The sequence below is a fragment of the Oncorhynchus mykiss genome, chromosome 11, assembly GCF_013265735.2.
Source record: "Oncorhynchus mykiss isolate Arlee chromosome 11, USDA_OmykA_1.1, whole genome shotgun sequence".
Classification (NCBI taxonomy): domain Eukaryota; kingdom Metazoa; phylum Chordata; class Actinopteri; order Salmoniformes; family Salmonidae; genus Oncorhynchus; species Oncorhynchus mykiss.
In genome coordinates, this window is record NC_048575.1 from 41059844 (window position 1) to 41083940 (window position 24097).

General features: G+C 45.5%; 1 protein-coding gene across 4 annotated transcripts in view; it reads right to left on the bottom strand.

Moving 5' to 3' along the window:
• Positions 1 to 24097, bottom strand: part of adgrv1 (adhesion G protein-coupled receptor V1) — a 213878-nt gene that overhangs the window by 102383 nt on the left and 87398 nt on the right. For all 4 annotated transcript variants that reach the window (XM_036935476.1, XM_036935475.1, XM_036935474.1 and 1 more), the window contains 20 exons: positions 21662 to 21800; positions 21199 to 21384; positions 20669 to 20904; positions 20049 to 20197; positions 17293 to 17491; positions 14558 to 14777; positions 10742 to 10981; positions 10433 to 10582; positions 9721 to 10209; positions 9252 to 9395; positions 8277 to 8448; positions 7826 to 7967; positions 6810 to 7657; positions 6295 to 6415; positions 5892 to 6063; positions 4837 to 5079; positions 3529 to 3936; positions 2733 to 2917; positions 2296 to 2548; positions 1530 to 1669 (listed from right to left, as the gene is read on the bottom strand). In XM_036935476.1, coding sequence (XP_036791371.1) covers positions 1530 to 1669; positions 2296 to 2548; positions 2733 to 2917; positions 3529 to 3936; positions 4837 to 5079; positions 5892 to 6063; positions 6295 to 6415; positions 6810 to 7657; positions 7826 to 7967; positions 8277 to 8448; positions 9252 to 9395; positions 9721 to 10209; positions 10433 to 10582; positions 10742 to 10981; positions 14558 to 14777; positions 17293 to 17491; positions 20049 to 20197; positions 20669 to 20904; positions 21199 to 21384; positions 21662 to 21800 — 4836 coding nt within the window. The remainder of the gene's footprint in view (positions 1 to 1529; positions 1670 to 2295; positions 2549 to 2732; positions 2918 to 3528; positions 3937 to 4836; positions 5080 to 5891; positions 6064 to 6294; positions 6416 to 6809; positions 7658 to 7825; positions 7968 to 8276; positions 8449 to 9251; positions 9396 to 9720; positions 10210 to 10432; positions 10583 to 10741; positions 10982 to 14557; positions 14778 to 17292; positions 17492 to 20048; positions 20198 to 20668; positions 20905 to 21198; positions 21385 to 21661; positions 21801 to 24097) is intronic.

Below are 24097 nucleotides of genomic sequence, written 5' to 3' on the forward strand. Positions count from 1 at the left end.
CGCCGGGCCTCCTCTGGAATGTCTTTTCAAACACACTTCTGATGGGCGGGAATGTTCGGGAACTCGGAACAGAACACACTGAACTCTTGCAGACATCACAGATGAGGCTGGGACAACCCAGAGAGAGAGAGAGAGAGAGAGGGGGAGGCCAATTCATCCATGGCTGGAAAGAGGTCCTTGCTGGACAGAGCCTGACCCCTGACCTCTCTGCTAGAGGCAGACTCTTACGTGTGAGGTTCACACCTTCAGAGCAGAGCTGAGCAGAAGGGGGACCCTTTTACTCACCTAAATGGTTGTGTCCAAAATAGTAATTTCAGACACACACCACTTTATTAGATGGGCTCAAGTTTAGGATAGCGACAGACTAAGAGAAATATCCGTTTTGGGGGATTCATAAAAAATAAAAATAAAAAAAAGGCTCTGTTTGTTGTGGTAGAGCTGTAGGCTCAGCCCTAACTATGTGCTCTCTCTCTCCTCTGGGTCTTCCTGGCAAATGGCCCAGGAACACAAGGAAGACACAAAGGACAATGATTTTGGAGCCAGTATGCCCTTCCCCCCCCTTTGAGGGGCCAACTCTCTCTCTATAGTATCCATAGGACTGACTATTGAAATGTGTGTTAGTGACACTATTGCATCCATGTTTGGTATGTATCTGAAATGTGTCCCCTGAGGAGAACTCTGAAGACACTGTATGTCTTATTTGCATTGGTCTAGATGCTGTGACATCCTGTGGAGATTGGGCCTATAGTAACCTGATCACCATCACCTATAGTAACCACATTATACTTGGTATAATTTGATTGGTCAAGGGTGTATATATGTATTTTTTTTTAAAGACACCTTCAAATGTAAAAAATGTATTTTGTTTCTTATCCTGTAGTATGCCCATGAAATATGAAATGCTTCTCTTGTTAACTATAGTAAGCTAGGTCTGTTTTTTTTGTTTTTTTACTTTTATTTAACTAGGCAAGTCAGTTAAGAACAAATTCTTATTTTCAATGACGGCCCTAGTTTTTTTTACATTGTCAGCTCGGGGATTCGATCTTGCAACCTTTCGGTTACTAGTCCAACGCTCTAACCACTAGGCTACCCTGCCGCCCCGATTAGTTCATGGTTTGTCTGTATGCCTAGATTGTGATTGCTATGTTAATGCCAGTATTTCCTTATATTTGAATCCATTCATTTGACCAAGTTATTAAATAATACATCTGCATTCGCTTCTCATGACCATTTCTTGATCTTAGTCAGCCAAACGCATAACACTTGATTGCACATGGTTTTACTATAATGCTAAATGGAATCAGATGTAAACGTTAATAGCCTAACAGCATAGTCTTAGTACGGGTCGCATGTGAGGTGTATAGATAATATATATATATATAAATATATATATATATAAATATATATATATATATATACAGTATATCAGATATTAACACACTACAGAGCTACATAGTACTGTGTGAAGGAAAGTGACCGTGTGTGGGAGAGGGGGGTTGAGGGCATCAGGTGGGTACAGAGTACAGTACCTCTCAGCAGCCTGGTTCCACAGAAGACACAGGGACTGGCCAGGTTTGACCCTTGGCCCAGGGGTGTGAATACGGTACACCACCTCGTCACTCTTATTCAGGGGCCGTGACCCACGGCCCTGCAGGCTGGCAGAGAAAACCTACACAACAAGAGAAACACCATTACAGTACAGAGCAGGATGAAGTTGCCCCCCAAATGCTTTCCCCAATATTGACCAATACTAAGGATTGGGGGAAGGTAAGCTGACCCTAGATATGTGTCTACAGTTATTATGGGCAACTTCTATTTGGTTTTAGCTCTAAAGACCAACTGGCAGAAACCAAGGACAGAGCCTCAGTGGACAACATCGCCCCCTGCTGTTTCTGACCAGCACAAAAGTTACATTCGGACAAAAACATCCTGACCTGTAATACCATAGTACTCTCCTATAACTTGATGATCATTTATTTACCTTCATTTGTCCAGATTAAGCCTATCGGTTAAGCCCATATTCCAGTAGCCGAAAGGTCACTGGTTCGACTCCTACAGCCCACCAGCTGAACAATCTGTCGATGTGCCCTTGAGCAATGCTCTTAACCCTAATTGCTCCTGTAAGTCACTCCGGATAAGAGTGTCTGGTGTATAAAACAAAACTCACTCTTTTACAACAATGACTTTGGGGAAAAATTGCAAGGGGGGCATCCCATCTCCAGTATAGTTACCAATCAGTCTGGAAGTGCTAATAGCTGCCATGATTTGGCATTGAGTGTGTGCGGGTCTGCTTGCCTTGCCGTTGAGGGCAGTGGTTTTGTCATTGGTGAGGAACCAGTGCTCCGTGCTGTACTCTGTGAGCTGCACCCGGCGGCAGGCTGAGAGGGAGAGGGTGCCCGCGGGCAGGGCTGGCACCTCAAGGAGGAACTCTGGCAACTGGAATGAGTCTGAGTTCTTGCCTGTGAACATGTGCCCGTTGATCTGGGTAGGGTACCAGTGGTAGGCAGAGATGGATATATAGGCGCAAGTGTCCAGTATGGTCCTCCCCCTTTGAAAATACCAACAAATCACACTCTTATTCTACTCATATAGTATTTGTAACAGTGGGAAATAAGAGATCTACTATATGAGACCATAGTCGACCTTAGACAATAGTGTCCACATTAGCAGAAATAATAGACTGCACTGCTCTGCTTGAGTTAACCACAATCCCCCCCATGGGCAGGACTGACCTTTGACCCTGTGCTCCACACTGGGACTGTGTGAGGAGGGAGAAGGCGAAGCGCTCAGCCACCTCTGCCAGCTGACTCAGGCCCTGCGTGTCGACACGGCTGGGGTTTGCCATGGCACACAGGAGGTCATAGGTCAAACCACGGCTGCTGTCAGCAAGAGGGGTCCGCTCTGCCTCCTTCAGCACCTTGGCGAGCAGAGAGAGAGAGAGAGTGGAGGTGTTTATGACTAAGATACATATAGCCAGTAACCTAAGAGCCCCCTATTAAATCCACACACACACACACACACACACACACACACAATACCTGTGGGTTATGAGTGACAAGTGGCATTCGGTGATTCCCTGCTACCATACATACAGTACAACGCAACTGACAAACCCTTTTGGAACCTTTTTTTCTAAGAGTGTGTTGGTTTATTTCTAGTACGGAGGTGACAGTTATTCCCTGTGCCCTCAGCCCCCCGCTCTGCTCTCACACACTTGACTTGGCTAGAGGCTGATTGGTTCAGATGAAGTGACAGTGTAACAGCGAGGTGCTGCTAGAGTCAGACAGTCAGTGACAACAGAGACCTTTTCAAAAGGAAATTCCTCTGCAGATCTGTCACTATTTTGTATGGGAAAAGGCTGCCCTTTGGCAAAAGCAGACAAACTCAAATGCGACACACACTAAGCACACACAAAAACAAAAACCCACACAAACAGATCACTTTTAATAATGAACAAAGCCAGTTTGAAAAAAAGTCTCCCTCTGTTCTCTGTCTAGCCTTTGATTTCCCCTCTCCCTCCTCTCTCACCTTCCCCATTGCGACCAGCACGGCGGTCAGTTGTTCTGGTGTCAGCTGGGCTGTGGCCTTGTTGAGCAGGGCCTGGAGCACCCTATCCAGTATGGCGCTGTCCAGAGGCTGCTGGAGCTGGTCCAACAGGGCCCAAACCAGCTGGGCCTCTGTGTCCGATACCAGGGTCACGTTGGCCAGCCCATACTCAGGGTGCACCCTGGCCCCTCCGCTGGCTCCATACAGCTCCACGCGGAAGCGCTTGGGCGAGGGGTTGGATGAGGCCTGGTCTGGGGTGAGGGTGATGTCCAGCCCAGTGCTCCTCTGGCCCAGGTCAAAGGTCAGCTGGCCCTCTTCTTTTAGGAAGTCCATCCCGGCCACGGCGGGCCAGACCAGGGTAGGGCCTACTGCCTCAGCCCGAGAGAGTTCCTATAGGACGACAACGAGAAAGGAGTGTGAGGTCATAGTAGGATGGAAAGATTGAGGGAGATGGGAAAGGTGGAAAATAGAGAGAGAGAGAGAGAGAGAGAGAGACGGATGGATGGATGGATGGATGGATGGATAGGGAGATACAGTAGGTGTTGCAACAGAGCTTTATGCATGTACAAATATGAGAGGAGAAGAGGAGGTTGAAGACCTGTGGCGAAATAGAAGGAAAAAGGGATGGATTGATGAACAGATGAATTTGGACTCTGTGACATAAATATGTATCCAACTGATGTTTTCAGAACATCATTTCGGTCTGAAAGATGAAAGGAGATAACCTTGTCATATGTAACATGGAGGTGGAGTGCTAGTAAGTGCACTCGACAATCTCCCTTTTGATCCGCAATATCAAAGGCTGGGATTACAAGTGAATGTCGGCCCCCAGCTAGGCAGTGGATCAAACACACAGAGCTCATCCCCACCCCTGGGAGAGAGGCAGGATGGGAGGAGAGGGAAGACACACACACACACACCGTTAGACCTTGAAGGTCACAAAATTAGGTCAGCTTAATTAGGTCAGGGTGAGGAATGGAAATCTGATTTGGTGAGTTAGACAACACAACAACTTGAATAAGATGGGACATTTTCGACCAGAAGGATGTGAGAGGTTACAGAGGGAGACAGTGTGAGAGGATGTGTGGTAGTGTGGGAATGTTTGGCAATATATAAAAGTATTATTTTATGTGAACGTGTGGAAATGTGAAAAATATTATTACAAAAAGATATGTGTGTGAGTATTCCATGTGTCTGGTGTGTGAGTGTGCTTGTTTGTGTGTGCACTGTGAAAATGTATCCTGTGCATGTGTGTGAGTGTGTACTGTGCATTATGTGTATATTTCTCACCAGCATGCGGTAGTGTACGGTGATGGTGGAGGCTGTGCTGGCCTCTCTGTACACCTGCAGACTGAGGCGGGTGGTCTTGAGGTGTGCTACGGGCAGTCTGGAACCCACCGCAAAGTAGACCAGTCCCCGGGGGTCATCGCTCTCCAGCATGGTGACATTGGCAAAGCGGGCACTCTCGTTGATAGCAGCGCCAACACCCACCTGGTAGATCTCAACCAGGAACCAGGCCTGGTACTCAGGTTCCTATGGCAACACACATTCATATGAGGTTGATGAAAGGCTATCTGGTTGAAGATTGAAATACATAAAAAGGGAAAAGGATGAGAAATAGAAATAGGGAACATTAACATGGGATTATGTGCCCCAGCCATAATACTACAGTACAGTACGAGCAATGTTTATAATTTTTTTAAATAGAATTGAACCCTATGCCACATACTGGTGGACGGGTCCTGCAGCCTCCAGAAGTGAGTCTGGGACTAATTCTTCTCATTCCCAGGTCTGAGGGCTGTGTCATATACCAGCATTGTAGGGGGAGGGGAGGAAGGGGTAAGGGATTAGGAAGCACAGCAGACAGACTGCGCTCGATAGGAAGAGGCGTGTGGAGGTCTGCCCTAAAATATCCCAGACACACAGACAAACAGCAGAACAGGAAGTGGGCAGAGGCTGGGTGAGCTGCCTGGTAGGACCACCAGGGAGAGGAGAGGAAGGAGATGAGAAGAGAGGAGAGGACCGAGGCTGTGATCACACCACAGGGGCTTCCTGCCCTCCTCCTGTGAGCTTACATTGATGCCGATGCCACCTTCAGCCCATTCTCTCTTCAAACCTCCACATAAACATACTGTATATCCTCTGACGGCACAGCAGAAAGATATCGTGTGAAACACGAGGGATGTATGGCCTGGGAGAGAGCTACTTTATAAGGACATCATGCATGCTCCTTCAGTGGTCAGTGGTCCAAATGGAGAGGAGTTTCTGAGAGTTTCAGAGTACTGTGAGACTCATCTGTTCTGGTCCCCCTTGACCTCTAACCTCTAGTATGACCTGGGAATCACCTGGTCTTGTCGGACCTCCATGCTGAGGACACAGAGGACCTGTCCTCTCCTGCACAGCGCGGTGCCTGAGGTCTGCAGCAGCTCCCGGGTCAGGTTGACACCGTTGTTGACCAGGGACAGTTCCGCCCTGTTGAATGTGGCCCGCCACATCACCTCAACGTCCTCAAAGGCCCTGCACGGGGGAGGCAGAAAAACAAGAAAGAAAAAAAAAAAACAGTAAAAAAAATATACATATTTTTCCGGAGGCAGATGGGTCTCACATCAAACACACAGTGCCCCTTGCTTGTATCACACTACTTTTGATGACGATTTTACCACCACTGTTATTGCTGCTACTCTTTGGTTTGCTGACAGCCGTATGGGCAGAGGAATGTTGCCGAGGATAAAACACTGAGAAACACACCGGTTCTGTTGTCTCTGTAGGTAGAGTAGGGCCGTTCTGTTCACTTCTGAGTCCTCATCCAGAACCTGACCCAGCAGAGAACTCACACTGAAACCCACTATCCCATTATGGAAATCACTCCCTGAGAGAGAGGGAGAGAGGGAGGGGATGGAAGGAGAGAGAGACAGAGTTAAGTGACTAATTCCTTATACTGTTCCCTGCATGTACACTGAGGAGAGCATTCAACAAATACAGCGCATCAAGCTTCCAATTCTCTTGTGACCGTCCCTTTGATTATATCATCAATTATATTCAAATGAACAGTGGAACAGATTTCACATCACTGGAATGATGTCAGATGTCTGTACCCTGGGACCTAATTTAGGAATTGTATTGGAAAACAATGACCTATAGAGATTCAATTGTATTAGACAAACTAGAGCATGACATTAGCTTGAATTGACTGACCAATGGATAGACTAAAGGAGCATGTGACAGGGGAGCCTGAGGCCGATATGGCCGTTTCAGTGTTTTACCTAGGATTATAATTTTGGCAAAGGAGCTGAAGCCCTGCTTGTCGGGTCCATCTGCGATCTGTGCCCCTCCCTCTGGCTCACTAAGGTAGATGAAGAACACTTCCTGTCCCTCGGGCTCCGAGTCGTCTAGGATGAGTAGGCTGACCTCGGCCTCGCTTTGCCCCTCCTGCAGTGACACCAGGGCGGACTCCAGCCTGAAGTCCTGCCCCTCCAGTGCCAGGGTCCTGTTGGGTTCCAGAGCTATGGGGAGAGGGGCACCTCCGACACTCCCGCCCCCATAAGCCTGGACCCTGACCCTCACTGGCCCAGTCAGGCTCTCAGACCTGTGCACCTTGAGGAGCACTTTCCTCTCCTGCTGGCTCCCCTCCTCCCTGTCCTCTGCTGTCTGAACCAGCCCCGGCCCGATGCTCAACACCCCCCCGCTGACATCACTGGCCAGGATGGTGACAGTGGCCACGCTGTGTTGGGGGGTGAGACGGGGCCGGGAGTCGCCTGAGTGGGGGTCACCACCACGGCTCAGTACCTGAACGTCTGTCAGGTTGACATAAAAGATCTCATCGGGCTCCGAGAGCACATCGTCCAGTACAGACAGACGGATCGAGGCGGAGGTCTGGCGAGGCGAGTCGAAGAACAGCTCTCCGTCCTGCACGGCAGTGAAGTCCTGTCCCGCCAGGGCGCTGCCCGACGCCGTCTCATAGGATAGGCGGGTACGGTTGCTACGGAAACCGTAGAGCCGCTGGACATAGAGAGTGATGGTCTGCACGTCCTCCTCGATGACCAGCTGGCGGGAGTCCGGGGCGAACTGGTACAGCCCTAGTGGCTCGACCTCTGCCACCGTGAACCCTGACCTGGAGAGGGAAACAGAGATTAACATCACACCATAGCTGTTATATCATTCTAACAGCACTATTACATACAGCATGCAATCTTCAGCCAGAACGCTGTCCCGTTCCAACTGTTGTGTCTACAGTATATAGGAGTGTTATAAGCCTGGCAGGTGAGTCTAGCTACTGTACCTGAGTCTGGCTACTCCAGGAGCAGGTGAGCTGGAGCCGGCTGCAGTGAGGTGGAGGGCGTAGGCCGCTGGCTCAGACACATCAGGGAGCGCCTGGAGGGACACAGCCTTGCTCCTCTCTCCATGGGCCAGGGTCACCGAGCCTGAGGAATACGACAAACACACTCAGACAACGCCCTCAGACAACACCCTACATACACACTATGAGTTTGGTCATTTTGTAGGGCGTTTATTGGTGGTGGTGTTTGGGGGAAAAAAGAGATGTAAATGAAACTGGAAGAGGTGGAATGTGTCTGGTGGGTTTACACTTATCAGCCTATTCAAATGTCCCTCCTGTGTTTAGAGAGAGAGAGAGGAAATGAACAGGGAGAGACTTCCACATCTCAGATAGACATGTCACCAAACCTCTTCTCAAGCTCACAGCAGTGAGTTTCCCGTCTGAGGGCCTTTACCTGAGCTGGGGGTGATAACTCCAGGCTTGAACCCAACTGGAGCCTGTCCAGGGGGGTACCCTGCGCGCCACTCCACCCTCACCCCCCCAAACAGCCCCGTCCGGGACACCAGCGCCTCACACGCACCCGTCTCCACACTGGAGACTTGCAGTGCCAACGAGGCAAAGCCCACCTACACACACACACACACACACACACACACACACACACACACACACACACACACACAGAGGAGAAGGAATAGGGGATGATTTCATAAGTGTTACATTAAAGCCCGGGACAGATCTAATAGACAACATGTTGAGATGAGACAAAGCAAAACTCGACCGTTTTTAGAAGTATGTGCTATAAGAACAGCTGTCTAAAGATGGGGCATTCAGACTGAGAAAAAAAACTAGACGAATGGTTGAGACCGTTTCCCCTGTAACTCTCTACAATGACGTGCTGAAACCTTGAAACAAGGTTGGCGTTGGGATTGTCCACAACCCTGTGTACCGCTGTAATGCTCAGATAGTACTGTCGGGTAGTAGAAGAGATGGTAGTGGTAGCTAGCTAGGTCAATCGCCTACGTCGTGGTCACCACCAAGCTGGTCAACAGACTGAGAAGAAATGTATGTTACACGAGTCTGCCATAGGTCCTGACAGAAAGAGGTTGGGTGTTCAGAGGGAGGGGCTACCAACCCCAGACCAGTAATTCAGTTAGATACAGAGCATCCTCCTCATCTTGGGTCAACGTAATGTGAGACAGGAGGTATAAACATGGGTCGAACTAAGGCCCAACACATACAGTACATACTGTACACCTTTGCTTCCTCATTGGGACAATAAATAAAGTTATAGCTCCGGGGAGAACTTTCCCCTGAGCTGAGATCCCCAAATCCTATCCTTAAACATTAGTGGGTCAAATGCAAAACTGTCCCAAGATCAGCGTCTAGGTGCAACTTCACCCTACTCAATAAAGTTATTGACTCATACCTCAGCGCTGGCTGCTTCCTCTGGGACGGTCACTATGGCGACCTTGGCCTCCAGCAGGAGGCGGGGTGGGGAGCTGAGGAGAGGTCCCAGAAGGCTCACGTCTGTTAGCTCCACAGTGAAGTTCACACCCACTGAGAGAAACACCTACAAGACAGAGAGAGAGAGACAGAGATTCAGTCTGGTAAGCATGACTACAGAGGCAGGGTCAGTGACAGGGCATTGTAGCCAAAAGGGTACTTCTACTGGAGATAGGTTTGATCTTATTAGGTCATTTGTGATGTTCATCATTACAAATTATGCAAAAACAGGAAAACTATATAGATTCAAAGTTATCTACATGCATTGCCAGGAACTATACAAATTCAGTTGCGGGATGAATGCATGATCCCCATTGATGGTTATAAATCATAGAAATACATTGGGAACCCTGGTCTTGAGTATACTATCTCTGGCCCCAATGGTCCCTTACCTGACTATTAATTGGCACGTGAACAGAGGCTGAGTCCTCCCCATCCTTGACCAGGGCTCTCCCCACAGCTGCCTCTCCCAGCAGCTCCTGTCCATCCAGCCCAGGCCCAGTACTGATCCGGTAGCCTACACTGGCGTTGCCGAAGGCTCCAGCCTGCCGTGTCACCTTCAGGGTCAGGAGTCTCCCCAGCCCAGCCCCCATCCCTGCCACCACCACTGCCTGCTGCTCCACCTCCAGCCCAAACAAACCGTGCGGCTCGTCGTTGGCCCGAACTCTGAGTCGGGTGCTACTGCGGTTGATGTCCAGGGTGGCGCCGCCCTCTACGGTGCTCAACCTGAGCGTGTAGAGCTCCTCCAGCTCGGGCACGGCGTCAGGTAGCAGGGCGAGGACCACCTCTGCCCCCCTCTGACCCTCCAGGATGACTACAGAGCCGCTGAGGCCCGAGAAATCCCCTGATGTGTCAGAGTCACTCAGGATCTGCCAGTGCACCTGAAAGACACACACACACACATCTATAACGTATATGTGAATTGGCTGTACGTTATAGGACCTACAGCTTAATGACAGTGTGAGTCTATTATAAACTTAATGCATTATCAATAAATTCTCTGAGTACATATGAAACAAAGGGACACACTTAAAGCCTGAGCATTGCCTATAAAGCCTATTGCTGTCTGTAACTGTACAATGTCATCCCCCGAGGTGGTCTTACCGTGATGTTGCCCATGACGCCCTCTCTGCGTGTGATGAGGAGGGAGATGTTGAGTGGCCCCTCTCTGTCTGTGGGCTCACTGTACACACGCTCTCTAAGGTCCTCTTCCGTGAACTGCACTATGCCATTAGGGTCACCAAACTTCTCAATCTGAGACACACACACACACACACACACACACAGAGAGACAAAGACACGCCATCACCATGACTAAGAGACTCTTAAATATCAATAGGATGCAACAATGGTTTAAATACAACTGGAGTGCATATTAAAATTGAGATGTCACTCGTTGGGAGGGTGACATACCTTGAGCGTGACAGAGCCCGCTTGGGGGTCAATGTCCAGGTCTCCTGAGAGGAGCTCAAGCATGACTACAAAGGTCTCCGCCACCTCCACCTCCCCATGGGGGAGAATACTCAGATCGATGATGCGTAATCCCCCCTCCCCATCTCTGAAATGAAACGATCCGTTCACAGGTTCACCAATGTCTGTGTTTACGGGTGGTAAGACCTCTTTGGTGTTGGGACCCAGCATGCTCCATGTTATCTGAGGAAATGACATGAATTATTCAGATGGGCTGGTATGCATCACATTCATGCTTATGAAGACATTTAGATGAAGACGAATACATTTACATTACTTACCAAATATTTTATCAACAAATCGATTCCTTGTCAAAAACACATTATCCATAATATTGACTTATTCCACATTTTGTGTTACAGTCTGAATTCAAAATGGATGAAATAGATTTTTTTCTCATCCATTTACACACAATACCCCAAAATGACAAAGTGAAAACATGTTTTTAGAAATGATTTCACATTTATTGAACATGAAATATAGAAATAACTAATTAACATACAGTACCAGTTAAACGTTTGGACACACCTACTCATTCCAGCGTGTTTATTAATGTTTCGATTTTGTACATCGTAGAATAATAGTGAAGATAACAAAACTATGAAATGACGCATATGGAATCATGTAGTAACCAAAAAAGTGCTACAAAAATCTAAATATATTTTACATTTGAGATGCTTCAAAGTAGCCACCCTTTGCAATGATGACAGATTTGCATACTCTTGGCATTCTCTCAACCAGCTTCATGAGGTAGTCACCTAGAATGCATTTCAATTAACAGGTGTGCCTTGTTAAAAGTTCATTTGTGGAATTTCTTTCCTTCTAAATGCGTTTGAGCCAACCAGTTGTGTTGTGACAAGGTAGGGGTGGTATACAAAAGATAGCACTATTTGGAAAAAAAACAAGTCCATATTATGGCAAGAACAGCTCAAATAAGCAAAGAGAAATGACAGTCCATCATTACTTTAAGACATGAAGGTCAGTCAATCTGGAAAATGTCACGAACTTTGAAAGTTTCTTCAAAAGTTTCTTCTTCAGTCGCAAAAACCATCAAGCGCTATGATGAAACTGCCTTGACTGAGGACCGCCACAGGAAAGGAAGACTGCTGCAGAGGATGAGTTCATTAGCTTTACCAGCCACAGAAATTGCAGCCCAAATAAATGCTTCACAGAGTTCAAGTAACAGACACATCTCAACATCAACTGTTCAGAGGAGACTGCGTGAATCAGGCCTTCATGGTCGAATTGCTGCAAAGAAACCACGACTAAAGGACACCAATTTGAAAAAGAGACTTGCTTGGGGCAAGAAACACAAACATTAGACCGTTGGAAATTAAATTCGATTTTTGGTTCTAACCACTGTGTCTTTGTGAGACCCAGTGTAGGTGAACGGATGATCTCTGCATGTGTGGTTCCCACCATGAAGCATGGAGGAGGTGTGATGGTGCTTTGCTGGTGACACTGTCTGTGATTTATTTAGAATTCAAAGGCACACTTAACCAACATGGCTACCATTGCATTCTGCGTCAATATGCCATCCCATCTGGTTTGCACTTAGTGGGACTATCATTTGTTTTTCATGAGGACAATGACCCAACACCTCCAGACTGTGTAAGTGTAACAGTATAACTTTAGACCATCCCCTCGCCCATACCCGGGCGCGAACCAGGGACTCTCTGCACACATCAACAACAGTCACCCTCGAAGCATCGTTACCCATCGCTCCACAAAAGCCGCGGCCCTTGCAGAGCAAGGGTCTCAGAGCAAGTGACGTCACCGATTGAAACGCTATTTAGCGCCCACCACTAACTAGCTAGCCGTTTCACATCCGTTACATAAGGGCTATTTGACCAAGAAGCAGAGTGATGGAGTACTGCATCCGATGACCTGGCCTCCACAATCACCCAACCTCAACCCAATTGAGATGGTTTGGGATGAGTTGGACTGCAGAGTGAAGGAAAAGCAGACAAAACGTGCTCAGTCTATGTGGGAACTCATTCAAGGCTGTTGGAAAAGCATCCCAGGTGAAGCTGGTTGAGAGAATGCCAAGAGTGTGCAAAGCTGTCATCTAGGCAAAGGGTGACTACTATATATTTTGATTTGTTTAACACATTTTTTAACACATTTTTGGCTACTACATGATTCCATATGTGTTATTTCATAGTTGTCTTCACTATTATTCTACAATATAGAAAATAGTAAAAATAAAGAAAACCCTTGAATGAGTAGGTGTGTCTAAACTTTTGACTGGTACTGTAAGTTTTCACACCCTTGAGTCCATACTTTGTAGAAGTACCTTTGGCAGCGATTACAGTTGTGAATCTTTCTGCGTAAGTCTCAAGAGCTTTCCAATCCTGGATTGTACAACATTTGCCCATTATTCTTTTCAAAATGCTTCAAGTTCTGTCTAATTGGTTGTTGATCATTGCTAGACTTCCATTTTCAGGTCTTGCCATACATTTTTAAATAGATTTATGTTAAAACTGTAACTCGGCCACTCAGGAACATTCACTGTCTTCCTGGTAAGCAACTCCAGTGAAGATTATTGCCCTGCTGAAAGGAGAATTCATCTCCCAGTGTCTGGTGGAAAGCAGACTGGAACAGGTTTTCTTCTAGGTTTTTGCCTGTGCTTAGCTCCATCCGTTTCTTTTTTATCCTGAAAACCACAGCCCTCAACAATTACAAGCATACCCATAACATGGTGCAGCCACCACTATGCATCCCTCAACGATTACAAGCATATCCATAACATGTTGCAGCCACCACTATGCTTGAAAATATGCATGCAGTGGTACTCAGTAATGTGTTGTATTGGATTTGCCCCAAACATAACACTTTGTATTTAGGACAAAAAGTGAATTGCTTTGCCACATTTATTGCAGTATTACTTTAGTGCCTGGTTGCAAACAGGTTGCATTTAAAAAATATATTTGCATTCTGTACAGGCTTTCTTTTCACTCACACTAATAATTGTATGTGTGGGGTACAGAGATGAGGTAGTCATAAAAAAATCCTGTTAAACACTATTATTGCACACAGGGTGCAACTTATTATGTGACTTGTTAAGCACATTTTTTTCTCCTTAACTTATTTACATTTGCCATAACAAAGGGGTTGAATACTTAACGACTCAAGATATTTCAGCGTTTCATTTTTTATTAATTTGTAAAAAATGTATTTTTAAAAAACAACATAATTCCACCTCACGGGGTATTGCGAGTGTCAAAATCATCTCAATTAATACATTTTAAATTCATGTGGTAACACCGCGAAATGGAGAATAAATCAAGTGGTGTGAAAACTTTCCGAAGGCACTGTAGGCTAATAACATTACAGTGTCATTATGTTAAGCAACATAGAATGAGTGTTGGACATCTATCTGGCAGAGAAACGATGACGGTGAACATGCTCTTGTACTACGAGGTCAGAGAGACCAAAACATGGCGGTTATACACTAGTTTCCCGAACACAGATTCAGGCTCGTCCTGAACCAAAAAGTACTTTCACTGGAGATTCTCCATTGAGCATCATTTTTAGTCTGTGTCCGGGAAACTGGGAGCATATTTTTTAGTCTGTGTCCGAAAGTTGCTAAGATGTCTATAGGCCTAGCAAGTACAGGCGGCTGTTAGCACCTTCAATACCATTCCATTCACGCCATTCTAGCCATTATTATGAGCCATCCTCCCCTCGCCAGCCTCCTGTGGAAACAAGAGGAGAGAGAAACCAGACAGAAGAAGTGGATGGTCCCAGTAGGCTTACCGTAGTGTTGCCCACTAGCCCGCCCACCCTCTCCAGGATCAGGCTGAGTCTCAGGGTGCTGTCGGGGTTCACCAGGGTGATCACGCTCTCGTTCAGGAAACGGACCACGCCGTTGGGTGAGTCGCTCTTGGCGATGGTAACTCTGGCGACCAAATGAGTCCCCAGTATGGCTCCGCCCGTGGCGCTGGACAGCTGGATCTCAAACGTCTCGGCATACTCCCTGGAAGAAGAGTTCCAACATGCTCATTACTGGTCTCTCTATGTTCACATACATTTCTTTATAGAAAGTCTTAAGGCCGGTTCAGATACAACATCAGACACAAAAGGAGAGACGAGATGAGTCAAAACTAGAGAGTTTTGGAATTTTGTGTTGTAGAACAGCTGACTAAAGACAGGGCATTCAGATCAAAAAGGTGACACTGTAAAAATGCCTCAATAAGCAAGTTTCCATCCACACTATTTATGCTAGTAAAGTCCTACCGTATGAAAAAAATAATCACGACAGCTGTGATGGAAACAGGAAGTTTCTGTACAATTGTATGAATGCCAACAAATTATTTGTTCGCTTGACATGGTGAGATCTTTTTGTCTCAGTAAAATGAATTCTGCGAGAAATGGCGGTGGAAACGTCTTTATGCGCAAGTATTTATATAATAATCATCATATCGAAGTACACTTGGAGTCACGTTGCGTTCTCCTCCCACTTCAACTAGGGAAAGCATGCAGTTTATTAGGCTACAGATGATATAAGTTACGGTGAACTTCACAGGGTGGTGAAAGTGCACGTTGATCTTGATGCTCCTTTCCAATAAATATCGATGGTCTTTTTCTGGTGACATGATGATCGATGCTTGACTACCATTTGACAAATAACATTCTCTCGCTCTTATCCATAATAAAAATGAAAAAGGACATTTTGTGAGCACTACGTCATCACGCACTGATTTTTATCCTCAACAAATCTGTTTGTTAGAAACACTTCACTGTTGGCAAAATGCACATATTATCATAAAGCAGATTTTAGAATATTTGCACGAAAATCTGTCTCCAATTCGATGGAAACATAGCTATTGACGTGATTAAACTTGGAAACAAAGTTGCCACTTTTTGTACTAAGGTCTTGGATCCAACAAGTCTCGTGAAACTGGTTGGGAGAATGCCAAGATTGTGTAAAGGCAAAGGGTGGCTACTTTGAAGAATCTCAAATATAAAATATATTTTGATTTGTTTAACACTTTTTTGGTTACTACATAATTACATATGTGTTATTTCATAGTTTTGCAATCTTAATGATTATTCTACAATGTAGAAAACAGTAGAAATAAAGAAAAACACTCCAATTTGCATACCACCCCAACAGATCCACAGATTATGCAATCTCTATTGCAGTCCACACTGCCCTTTCCCACCTGGACAAAAGGAACACCTACGTGAGAATGCTATTCATTGACGACAGCTCAGCGTTCAAAGCTCATCACTAAGCTAAGGACTCTGAGACTAAACACCTCCCAATGCAACTGGATCCTGGACGTCCTTACGGAACGCCCCCCCCAGGTGGTAGGGGTAGGTAACAACACATCTCAATTACCTCGACTAACCTGTGCCCACGCACATTGACTCTGTACCGGTACCTTATGGACAGGTGAAGTCGGAAGTTTACATACACCTTAGCCAAATACATTTAAACTCAGTTTTTCACAATTCCTGACATTTAATCCTAGTAAAATTCCCTGTCTTAGGTCAGTTAGGATCACCACTTTATTTTAAGAATGTGAAATGTCATAATAATAGAGAATTATTTATTTAAGCTTTTATTTCTTTCATCACATTCCCAGTGGGTCAGAAGTTTACATACACCCAATTAGTATGTGGTAGCATTGCCTTTAAATGGTTTAACTTGGGTCAAACTTTCAGGTAGCCTTCCACAAGCTTCCCACAATAGGTTGGGTGAATTTTGGCCAATTCCTCCTGACAGAGCTGGTGTAACTGAGTCAGGATTGTCGGCCTCCTTGCTCGCACACGCTTTTCAGTTCTTCCCATTCATTTTCTATAGGATTGAGGTCAGGGTTTTGTGATGGCCACTCCAATACCTTGACTTTGTTGTCTTTAAGCCATTTTGACTTTGGAAGTATGCTTGTGGTCATTGTCCAATTGAGTCAAATTATGTCAATTAGCCTATCAGAAGCTTCTAAAGCCATGACATCGTTTTCTGGAATTTTCCACAGTCAACTTAGTGTATGTAAACGTCTGACCCACTGGAATTGTGATACAGTGAATAATAAGTGAAATAATCTGTCTGTAAACAATTGTTGGAAAAATGACTTGTGTCATGCACAAAGTAGATGTCCTAACCGACTTGCCAAAACTATAGTTTGTTAACAAGAAATTTCTGGAGTGGTTGAAAAATGAGTTTTAATGACTCCAACCTAAGTGTATGTAAACTTCCAACTTCAACTGTATATAGCCTCGCTACTGTTATTTTACTGCTGCTCTTTAATTATTTGTTATTATTATTTTATTAAACGTAGACTTATTTTTCTTAAAACTGCATTGTTGGTTATGGGCTTCTAAGTAAGCATTTCACTGTAAGGTCTACACCTGTTTGTATTCGGCACATGTGACAAATAACATTTGAATTGAATGAGTAGTTATGTCCAAACTTTTGACTGGTACTGTAGGTGATTTGCAGTGTAGCAGGCCTGCGTGATCAGACACAGACAGACAGACTGACTCACCTGTCCTGGTCATCTATGATGGTCACGTTGATGAAACTGGTGTTGTGGCCGTGGAGGAAGGTGAGCGAGCCATTGGCCAGGCCGAAGTCCAGGCCTGGGCTGGCCGTCAGGCCCCTGGATATGTACTCTGCTGTGACCAGGCCGTAGGAACCCACCCTCCTCACCACCGGGATAGACACACTGCCCACATCCTCCTCCACTGGAAATAACAGAAAGGAGAGAAGAGAAATGGCACTAATGGGGCTCTGGTAAAAAGTAGTGCACTATATATGAGAGTGTTTCTCAATCCTGGTAACACACCTGATTCAAATCAAAGGCTTAATGATGAGTTGAGTATTTGAATAAAGTGTGTTAGTGCTAGAGGTGGAAGAAATGCACATATGTTTAGGCAAATGAATGGTTAGCAGAGTAGAACACTTGAAAAATAAAAAGAGACTGATGAAGACAGCTTGGCTGTCAAAACGTTCATTATTAAATTATTGCATCTGAGCCCCTAGAGTGTGCGGCTCTCCTTTTCTATTTCAAGGGTATGGCAGCTTGGCTTAGCTCATCACCAACAATTTAAAATAAGGTACTAAAATCATCTAATTGCTTTATGACATGTTTATAGAATGTTAAGACCCCTATTGTCTGAGACTAACGAAGCTACAGCCCCCATGGTGATAATGGCAGGAGTCAATTTAGATTAAGCGCATTTTAGAGTTTTTAAACTGTGTAGAAATGCTGTAAAAAATTGCTGTCATTCATCGATAGCTTTCGGCTATTACATGGTTTTCTCATTTTGCCTGTACCCGTCATGAGGTCGCTACAACCTAGCCTATGAATTAACGTTTCCAATGTAGCTGCACAGGTCAAGACAATTTTGAATAATCTAGGTGACAGACAGTGACATATTCAATACTGCCTTGCACACTCTTGCTTGCATCGATCTGATGTAGGGTGTAATCATTAGTCCAAGAGTTGCAAATGAGAGTTTCTATTGGACAAATTCAGGTATGTTTATCCCCGTTTTGTTCCGTTTGCTTCAGTTTAAGAAACGTTTTTCAACAGAATCGGCGTAATGAATACACCCCTGATCACACACAAACACAGTTCACTTTCCTAAGCAACCATATAAAACAGCACGATCACTTTGCTCCTTGTATATAATTCCTTCTCTAACTATCTACGCGCTCTCCTCCTCTCATCTTTTCCCTTCACTTGTGGACTTCAGTGAACGACACATCAGCTGTCTGTAACCAGGCGAAAAAACCATTCCAAGCCAAACCTTCATATCATGACTGCTAACCGCTAAGCACAGCCTACATCGTTGTCAACTCATAGTCAACATACTGTAGCTAGAACTAACGTGTAAGTAAACCCGCCACAATCATGCATTTCAGAGTACAGTCAGAACGCAGTTTAGCAGTTACACCGGCGGGCCCCACTGGCAATAAATTAATAAAACCAAAAGCTTACCTTGACTTGGAAGAGTTCCCATGTTGGATAGTCATAGCCAGCTAGCTAACATAACCCCTTTCTGTTGGAGCCAGGTGTTTGAGTAGGCTAAACTAACTAGCTGCATTCAGTGAAAGTTTTTTTTTTAAATACAACCAAATATAGCTCTCTCTCTCTCTCTCTCTCTCTCTCTCTCTTGCTTCTCTTTAATTTTGGAAGAAAATAATTTGTTCAAAACTGTTCAACTATTGTCTTTCTCTCTCTTTGAGTCAAATCCTCACCACATTTTATGCACTGCAGTGCTAGCTAGCTGTAGCTTATGCTTTCAGTACTAGATTCATTCTCTGATCCTTTGATTGGGCGGACAACATGTCAGTTCATGCAGTTCACGTCCACAGGAAGTTGTCATAATTACTGCGTAAGTCTATGGAAGGGGGTGAGAACAAAGAGCCTCTTAGGTCTGTATTGAAGTCAATGTACCCAGAGGAGGACAGAAGCTAGCTCTCCTCCGGCTACATCATGGTGCTACCCTACAAAGTGCTGTTGAGGCTACTGTAGACCTTCATTGCAAAACAGTGTGTTGCAATCAGTTATTTGGTGACATGGAATATATTTAGTATAGTTTGATCTAAAAAAGGATCACTTTTGAAATGTTTCAATATTTTTATTTTTATGAAATTCACTGAGAAGGATGGTCCAACCCTTCCTCCTCTGTAGAACCTCCACTGGTAAATATGAATAAAACTAAATAATTATGAGCCTATAGCCAAGGAGAAAGCTTTGAGCTTTAGGGAGAAAGGCAGGATCCATGACTGGCTGAGATAATGGAGTGGAATAATAGGGAGACTACTTTCTGAAGGACAATCCATGTTGACTCATGTTTCTACATTTGAATTATTAAAGAGATGGGTGTGGCTAAGGCTTAAGAGGGTGTGAACGTCATTTTTTCTCCTACTTGTCTCCAAAGTGGAATAACAAAGAAGCATAACTTTCCCATGTTTCCCCCACCTGCAGTGTATTATATACCATTTTGAAGCTCTGAGTTTGGCTTTTATTTTATTTTTTATTTTTTTATTAAAATACAATCTTGAACATTTGACATAAGCTCACCTTCCTGAATTCAGTCATTTAAGTCAAATGTAATACTGCATGTACTGTAGTACTCCTTACATATTGCATTCATCCAATCACCACTCTCAGAATCCCTCTATTATGCATATCCATGGGATATTAACAGGATGACATTTCTTAAAGTGATGCCTTATGTTCGTAATAGCTATGTTGAAGAGTGTCAACGTGTTAGGGGCTTAGAGACTGACCTGTGATGTTGACAGAGTCAGGGAGGAACTCCAGAATACCCTCAGCGTTGTCACTCTTCTGGATGACGATCATGATGGACGAGATGTTGCCGATGGCTGGAGGCTGGTCTCGCTGCAGGCCGTGCTCCATCACGCTGAATTCCACAGGACTGACCACAGGAATAGCGACAGAGGTCAGGGACAACACCACCCCACCTCACACCCAGTCCAAAAAAAAAACCAAGTGGGTTAACGCTGAATGCAGTTCGCAGTGAATAAAGTAACACTCTCTAAACTTTCCATGAATTTTTCTGCAAAAGGTAGGTAGACAGTGTTTACGTGCCTTTGCCCTCCGTTACACCACTGCTCACACCCCTGCCACCCCAGAGACCAACACCTTCCACTCTTACAGTGAAGTTCACAACACTGATCACAGGAGGGTGACAGAGGTCCTTAAATCATTGACCAAGGTTGAGATTCTCCTCCCACTCACACCCCAAAACCGCACACCAACAGCTCACGGTAGAAGTTGCCCTTAGGAACAGATCTAGGATCAGCTTTCCCTCCCCAACACTTCTAATCTTAACTGGGGGGGAGAAAACAAAGAACTGACTCTTGATTAGTGTCTAGGATCCACCTACCTGTCATTGAGGAGCTCTACTGTGACGATGTTGAGGTAGAACTCCTCAGGCCCCTCTGGGAGGTCGTCGTCATGGATACTCAATGTGACACCACACGTGGTCTGGCCTGGGCTGAAAAGCAGGCGCCCCGAGGCTTCAGTGAAGTCCACTCCACTGACTGCTACACTGCTTGCTGTCTGGTAGGTCACCCACACACTCCCAAACGTGCCCATGGAACGCACCACTGTCACATTGACCTGACGGAGAAGAGAAGGGAGAGGAGGGTGGGGGGTAGGGGAAAAAGCAGGCGGCCATATCATCAACTGAATGGCAATTTGTCATGGCTGCATCATAAGCCGAATGACTTTCATGCCACTCCCTTATCCACCCTCCCTAATCCCTCCCTCCCTTAACCACCCTCCCTCGGATAGGGCAGGTCAGACTTTTCTCAGGCTCTGATAGGGCAGCAATAATAATGTAGACGTCCTCTAATGCATTTCAACACTGTGGATGTTTTTGATCATGGCCCGGGACTGCCCTGGCTCTCTCACCTTGCCCTCCTCCTCAGAGGCCCCGACGAGGCCCTGGTGGAAGGAGAACAGGCCATAGGGGAGGTCACTAGCTGCCATGGTGACTGTGGCCCGCTGGGCCGAGGGGCTGATCTCCGCCCCTGGCGTGACTGAGGTCAAGGTCAGCTGGTACACACGACGCTCCTCCGCCATGTCATCATCCAGCGCCTGAAACAACAACATCAACAAACACCACTACCTTCAGCCTCTGTCCCCAACATCCACATCAGGATACCATTTGAAATGAATGGCCGATAGGCTACATCACTTCCCACTAGTATTCCGTTCCACAGTTGCATTGGGAATTATTCATTTTGCATTCATTTTCACTTCATAATAGGATGAGGTATGATAAGATACTGCATGTTAAGACAAGATCATCGTGATGAATATCATTCCATAGTCAAAGACAGACAGCATCCGTGTTAAATGCGGTTGTCAATACCTTAAGGCGGATGGTGGCTGCAGACTGTCTGTCTCGCATGGTCACCACGCCAGACAGCTCCTCAAACTCAGAGGCCACAGCAGGAGTGATGTTCCAGTAGACCTGGATCTCTCCGAAGATGCCTGGGCCTCGTACCAGGCTACAACACACACATGCACATACACATACACATGCACACACACACATACACAGAATTTCATCATTGCAACATACATTTCATTGACCTCTTTCTTATCAGGCAAAATAAGAGTACGCTTTTCTCAAAAGCACAACAGCAATATTCTGTACCATGGGAAAGAAATGTGCTTTACAAAGAGACTTCCCCCTTAGCAATAATATGTGTGTGTAACTGAGGCAAAGTCATTATTATCCGACGGGTGATTGGTTGAGCCTTATTGGGACATGACATCACTCCGAGCCCTTACCAAAACACAACCCTTGGATTGAAAACTTCACCTTGTAGCTGTGGTGATTAGTGACAAGGCTAAAACCAGTAGCAACCGCAAACTTCAATGACATTTATCTTAAAATCAAAAGACGGAACTAATATTCCCACACCCTAACTTTGTCGCAGAGGAGGGCTTGTTAGCTAGCTACAGGGTTTGAGTCACCTCAGCCGTTTTCTTATAAACACCCCAGCAAGCAACGCAGTGACCAACGCATTTAGAAGGATAGCTAGTGACTGTAATGTAGCTACACTACATTTTATTTAATTTTTTTATTTTAACTAGGCAAGTCAGTTAAGAACAAAATCTTATTTTCAATGACGGCCTAGGAACAGTGGGTTAACTGCCTGTTCAGGGGCAGAACGAAAGATTTGTACCTTGTCAGCTCGGGGATTTGAACTTGCAACCTTTCGGTTACTAGCCCAACACTCTAACCACTAGGCTACCCTGCCGCCCCTGCTCGTCGAACATCTCATTACAAAATCATGGGCATTAATATGGAGTTGGTCCTACATTTGATGCTATAACAGCCTCCACTCTTCTGGGAAGGCTTTCCACTAGATGTTGGAACATGGCTGGAGAGACTTGCTTCCATTCAGCCACAAGAGCATTAGTGAGGTCAAGCACTGATGTTGGGCGATAAGGCCAGGCTCGTAATCAGCGTTCCAATTCATCCCAAAGGTGTTCGATTGGTTTGCGGTCAGGGCTCTGTGCAGGCCAGTCAAGTTCTTCCACACCAATCTCGACAAACCATTTCTGTATGGATTTCACTTTGTGCACAGGGGGCATTACCACAAAGTTGGAAGCAGAGAATCGTCTAGAATGTTATTGTATGCTGTAGCGTTAAGATTTCCTTTCACTGGAACTAAGGCGTGTAGCCCAAACAATGAAAAAGAGCCCCATTCCTCCTCCATCAAACTTTACAGCTGGCACTATGCATTGGGGCAGGTAGCGTTCTCCTGGCATCCGCCAAACCCAGATTTGTCCGTCGGACTGCCAGATGGTGAAGCGTGATTCACAACTCCAAAGAAGGTGTTTCCACTGCTCCAGAGTCCAATGGCAGAGAGCTTTACACCACTCCAGCCGATGCTTGGCACTGCGCATGGTGAACTTAGGCTTGTGTGAGGCTGCTCGGCCATGGAAACCTACTTCATGAAGCTCCCAACGAACAGTTCTTGTGTTGACGTTGCTTCCAGAGGCAGTTTGGAACTCAGTAGTGAGTGTTGCAACCGAGGAGAGACGACTTATACACGCTACTCGCTTCAGCACTTGGCGGTCCCATCCTGTGAGCTTGTGTGGCCTACCACTTAACGGCTGTGCTGTTGTTGCTCCTAGACGTTTCCACTTCACAATAACAGCACTTACTGTTTACCGGGGGAGCTCTAGCAGGGAAAATAATTGCCGAACTGACTTGTTGGAAAGGTGGCATCCTATTACGGTGCCACGTTGAAAGTCACTGAGCTCTTCAGTAAGGCCATTCTACTGCCAATGTTTGTCTATTGAGATTGCATGGCTCTGTGCTCGATTTTATTACACCTGTCAGCAATAGGTGTGGCTGAAATAGCCAAATCCACTACTTTGAAATGGTGTCCACATACTCCCCTTGACCTTTTCCACATTTTGTTACGTTACAGCTTTATTCTAAAATGTATTAAATGAAACATTTTCCTCATCAATCTACACACAATACCCCATAATGACAAAGATAACAGGTTTTTAGAAATGTTTGCACATTTATTACAAATAAAAAACAGCAATTCCTTATTTACATAAGTATTCAGACCCTTTGCTACGAGACTCGAAATTGAGCTCAGGTGCATCCTGTTTCCATTGACCATCCTTCAGACGTTTCTACAACTTGATTGGAGTCTACCTGTGGTAAATAAAATGTATTGGACATGATTTGGAAAGACACACACCTGTCTATATAAGGTCCCACAGTTGACAGTGCATGTCAGAGCAAATCGGGGGAGAAAGACCTTGGTCAGGG